At 40.5% G+C, this 4,745-nt stretch overlaps 1 protein-coding gene across 1 annotated transcript in view; it reads left to right on the top strand.

Moving 5' to 3' along the window:
• The first annotated feature begins 1,130 nt into the window (after window positions 1-1,130).
• The window catches only part of LOC144704772 (26S proteasome regulatory subunit S10B homolog B), a 4,893-nt gene continuing 1,278 nt past the window's right edge, over window positions 1,131-4,745 (top strand). Inside the window, exons 1-9 of the mRNA XM_078577299.1 lie at window positions 1,131-1,280; window positions 1,349-1,470; window positions 2,216-2,335; window positions 2,461-2,597; window positions 3,168-3,329; window positions 3,396-3,482; window positions 4,218-4,304; window positions 4,367-4,504; window positions 4,620-4,745. The exon at window positions 4,620-4,745 is cut by the window's right edge and continues 66 nt beyond it. Of these exons, the coding sequence (XP_078433425.1) occupies window positions 1,374-1,470; window positions 2,216-2,335; window positions 2,461-2,597; window positions 3,168-3,329; window positions 3,396-3,482; window positions 4,218-4,304; window positions 4,367-4,504; window positions 4,620-4,745 (954 nt within the window). The 5' untranslated portion in view covers window positions 1,131-1,280; window positions 1,349-1,373. The remainder of the gene's footprint in view (window positions 1,281-1,348; window positions 1,471-2,215; window positions 2,336-2,460; window positions 2,598-3,167; window positions 3,330-3,395; window positions 3,483-4,217; window positions 4,305-4,366; window positions 4,505-4,619) is intronic.

Consider the following 4,745-nt stretch of genomic DNA (forward strand, 5'->3'; position numbering starts at 1 on the left):
CTTCCTGCCCTCAACATTGATCGGGAGGTGATATGTACGCAATTTCTGATTGGCAAATGAGAAGAAATGGAACTTTTTAATGCTTTTTAATGCTCATAATATATCAAAAGAACATGATTTTAGCATGAATTTTGACAATGCTGATATCAAAAATAAAAAATATATATTTGAAATTAAAGCAACACATAGACTAATGGGATTAATAAAAAAAATATTAATTGGTTTTAAGGGTCGATCAAATCGACTTGGCCAATCTGTCTTTTGACGACCCATCCACATTGATCTACTTACCCAAACTAATAATAAACTGACCTTGAACCACCCAGTTTCATTTCATCTCTAAACCCTACGCAAAGCAAAAGAAAAATTAAAAATCCCAGTCTATATAATCAAAAATCTGATTAGCCCCTAGTATTTTTGGGCCTCTGATCTAGTGAGATCGCGTGACTATAGTTCCAGATCGTCCGGAATGTGGACGATGGACGGGACGGGACGAAGATCGTCCCGTCCGATGTCCATATATTTCCATATCGTCCGAACCCTCCCGTCTAGGGATTCGTCTGTTCAAGAAAAAAATTGTCTGTGTCCTGACTTTGCCAGTTTCGTCCCGTCCGGAGAAAAACTGTCCCATCCCTCGTCCCCGACTAAAAAAATCACATTTTAAAATTTTAATATACTTTTCTACGTTGTTTACCAAAATATGGAGGAGACAAAAAGCGGAGGGACATATGTACAATTACCTTTGGGTGGCGTCAGCTTGTGCGCGTGAAAAAAAGCAGGGGCTTTGATACAAAATGTCAACGAGTTGATTAAGCGATGCCACGTGGTAAGATCTCGATTGTGGGAAGCGAATCCGATGGATTTTAGTCTATCCCTTACCGCCCATCGTCCGAGACCTCCGTACAGGACGTTTTCTTCATCCGACGATAGGAAAACCGTCCCGTCCGTTCGTCCTGGGTCGAATTTCCGTCCCGGCTTTCGTCCAATATGACGGGGACGATTTTTTCGTCCTGGGACGGAAAAACCGTCCCCTCCGCGTCCCTGCACTATAGTGATGGCACGTGATTGTTTTAATATACATATATATGTATATATATGTATATATACAGTTCTAAACTTATTATTTGAAGGCTTTCGAACTTTTCTACTAGAGATCGAGTCTACTGAGCGTTCTGCTCAGCTTCGGCACCGACGGAAGAATTGTTCTTGAACGGTGCCCAGAAGAATCGTTCAAGCATACGAGGATCTCTGTCAATTCCATCACCATTTTTCTGCATTTGGTATGTTAAAGGGTTATCGATTGCGGCCTCTGGAAGAGTTTCTGAGAAGGGTTTCTTCTTGCGATCAGGATTTGTCGTGTTTCTCCTGCGGAAATGGAAGGGGAAGATGCCGCTCGCCGTAGAACTGTCTCTGGGGAATATAGGAAGAAGTTACTGCAGTACAAAGAGTTGGAGTCGAGAGTACGAACAGGTGAGATTTGTGATTTCTGTTTCATTTTTCTCGCTGTGATCTTATTTTAGATGAAGGTTCGATCGTAGAGTGTTCATAACTCTTTACGGTTGGCTCTCGTTTGGCTGTAGTATTAGCCAAGTATGTTTTACAGATCAAATGTATGGTTAATGTTGCTGATTCTGAGGATTTTTGGGGCTCGCTGGAGGAATTTGATCTTAATTTGTGGATGTCTAAAGGGTTGCGTTCTTCTAAAACGCTAAAATTAGGTTCAGATGAGATTTGACTTGCAGCATTATAACTTTTCCCTCCGCACTATGGTCATTTTGAAGTGTTATACAAGAGAAAATAAGGACGTAAAAGATATTGGAAATCCACGTTTGATAGATTTTTCATTGTTTCCTATGCAAGGATTTTCGCTCGGAATTGTTGAATCGAAGGGGGACTTTAGTTCAACGAATTGGCGACTAGATACTCAACGTAGAACTTTATTGGCCCATTAGTGAAATATTTTTTGCATTCATGTTGCAGAAGAATGTCCATAGTCATTCATCTCTCTTTGACGTCTCGTAGAGTTTAACAATTGACATCATGCATGTTTTGTTTGCTAAATCTTGTACTTCCTTTTTTTTAGTACTTTATATTTATAGTATGAAAATAATATTTATAGTATGAAAATAATATTTATAGTTCTATATATTTCTTTTTTTTAAGATAGTACTGTATACTTCGAATTTAGCTGACCTATTGGCGATGAAAACCACAGTGCGTGAAAGCTTACGCGCAGCAAAGAAAGAGTTCGCAAAATCAGAAGATGATTTGAAATCTCTTCAGAGTGTTGGGCAAATCATCGGTGAAGTCCTACGCCCACTTGATAATGAACGTTGTAAGTTCTTGTGTCGTCTCTTGTTAACTTGTTTGTATTTGTGAGAGTCTAATGGACGACATACCTCCCTTCCTCTTAGTAAGAAATTTGTTTGTCTCTTCTCGATTTAAAATATTAAATTTCAGTGGTTGTGAAGGCAAGTAGCGGCCCAAGATATGTCGTAGGCTGCCGCAATAAGGTAGATAAAGAGAAGCTGACGGCCGGAACTCGAGTGGTGCTTGATATGACTACACTCACAATAATGCGGGCCCTTCCACGTGAGGTATTATAGTTTTGAATTTTAAAGGATTGGTGGAAGGGCATTGTACCTGGGCATCTATTACTAATCTATAACCATTCCTAGATTTCCTACAAATCTCTTGTTGAATCTTATCGCATTTGGTTTCTAGGATGACGATGCCCAGTGGCTGATGACTATGATGATGAATCGTCGTCGTAGTCATCACACGTCCAAATTATCCAATAAAATATTCGTCCGGCTCTTATCTCCATGTCGTCGTGGCCCCATCATTCTCACTTCATCGTGATGTCATCATCATCATCATGGCCTGAATCATCTGATGTAAAAATTCGTCATCATCTCATTATCTCTCCCTTGTAGTAATCATCATCATCTGAAACATTTGATGAAAAATTAGTCATTGTTTTATCATCATTGCCTGGTCATTATAGTCTCATCATTTGTCCTGCACCATAGACAGCTGACAATAACAATGAAAGTGACAAATTTGTCATCGTCTGTCAATCCTTTCGTCCTATCATCATGTCTGGTCACTACATGATAATGATTTTAGTTGATTGTCCATGTTTTTAATCAAACTATTATTTTCAGGTTGACCCTGTGGTGTACAATATGCTTCACGAAGATCCCGGTAACATCAGCTACTCTGCAGTTGGTGGTTTATCAGACCAGATTCGAGAGTTGAGGGAGGCCATTGAACTGCCACTAATGAATCCAGAGCTCTTCATCAGAGTCGGAATCAAACCTCCCAAGGTATCTATCCTTTTGTTATTCTTGAGGGGTTCAGGAGAATTTGAGATTGCTTTTAAATCCATTTAGGGTGTGCTTCTCTATGGCCCCCCGGGGACAGGAAAAACTCTTCTTGCACGTGCAATAGCCAGCAACATCGACGCCAGTTTTCTCAAGGTATTTCTCCCAGTCCATGCAAGGGGTATTTCTGCCGTTATTTCCTTAAGAGTAGCTTTCGTTTCAAAGCCTGGAGCCTTCCCCTGGGGAGCCAGTCTAGAATTGTTGAACTGGGCTGAGCCTGTAAACATTTGTTATTTTTCTCTTTTTTTTCAACCCCTAATTCCTTTCAAGGGTATTTACGTCAGTTGCATTGGGAGTAGTTTCCCTTTAAAGACCATTTACCCTCCTCCGCAAGCAGGGCAGTCAAGAAGTTGTTGAATTGTGCCAGGCTCTGATCTGGAGTTGTTCTCACTGTTATTTTTCTCTCTTTTCTTTGGATCACTAACGGCTGTATGTGGTATTTCAGTCATAACCTTGAGAGTAATTTTCCTTTTAAGGCCTGTCAACCTCTGCCAAGCACGGCAGTCAGGAAGTTGTTGAATTGGGTCGGGCACTGATCTGGGCTTGTACCCATTGCTATTTTTCTTTTTTTTCTTCAGATCCATAGTAACTGTCTATTGTACTTCCATCATTTGCCTTCAAACTAGCTTCCCTTTAAAGACCTATAGTCCCTCTCCAAAGCAGGGTAGTTAAGAAGTTGAAATGGGCTGGGTGCTGATCTGGACTTGAACCAATCATTATCGTTTTATCTTTTCTACCATCCTTCGCTCTCTTCCCATCCAAGATCCTTCCTCATTGACTTAATAATCAGGGAATGAGAAATGCGTCGTATCTTCTTTTAACTCCTACCAGGTCGTTTCAAGTGCAATTATTGACAAGTACATTGGCGAGAGTGCCCGCTTGATCAGGGAAATGTTTGGCTACGCTCGTGATCATCAGGTTTGACTGTTGACCTGCAATATCATCCTTTTCTAGTGTTCTGAGCTGACTTTCTGATGCAGCCGTGCATTATATTCATGGATGAGATCGATGCCATTGGCGGACGCCGTTTTAGTGAGGGAACAAGTGCTGATCGTGAGATTCAAAGGACACTGATGGAGCTTCTTAATCAGCTCGACGGTTTTGATCAGTTGGGCAAAGTATCGATAAAACTACCACCATTGTCTTTGACTAATTTAATTTAGTTGAAATTTAAAATTTTTTATGCATCTATTTTCTGTAATTTTAGGCGTTGACATGTTTTAAATTTACTAGGTTAAAATGATCATGGCGACAAATAGGCCAGATGTTCTTGACCCTGCCCTTCTCCGTCCGGGCCGGCTGGATAGGAAGATTGAGATTCCACTTCCTAATGAGCAATCACGAATGGAAATTCTTAAG

Source organism: Wolffia australiana, chromosome 6, assembly GCF_029677425.1.
Source record: "Wolffia australiana isolate 7733 chromosome 6, ASM2967742v1".
NCBI classification, from domain to species: Eukaryota; Viridiplantae; Streptophyta; class Magnoliopsida; order Alismatales; family Araceae; genus Wolffia; species Wolffia australiana.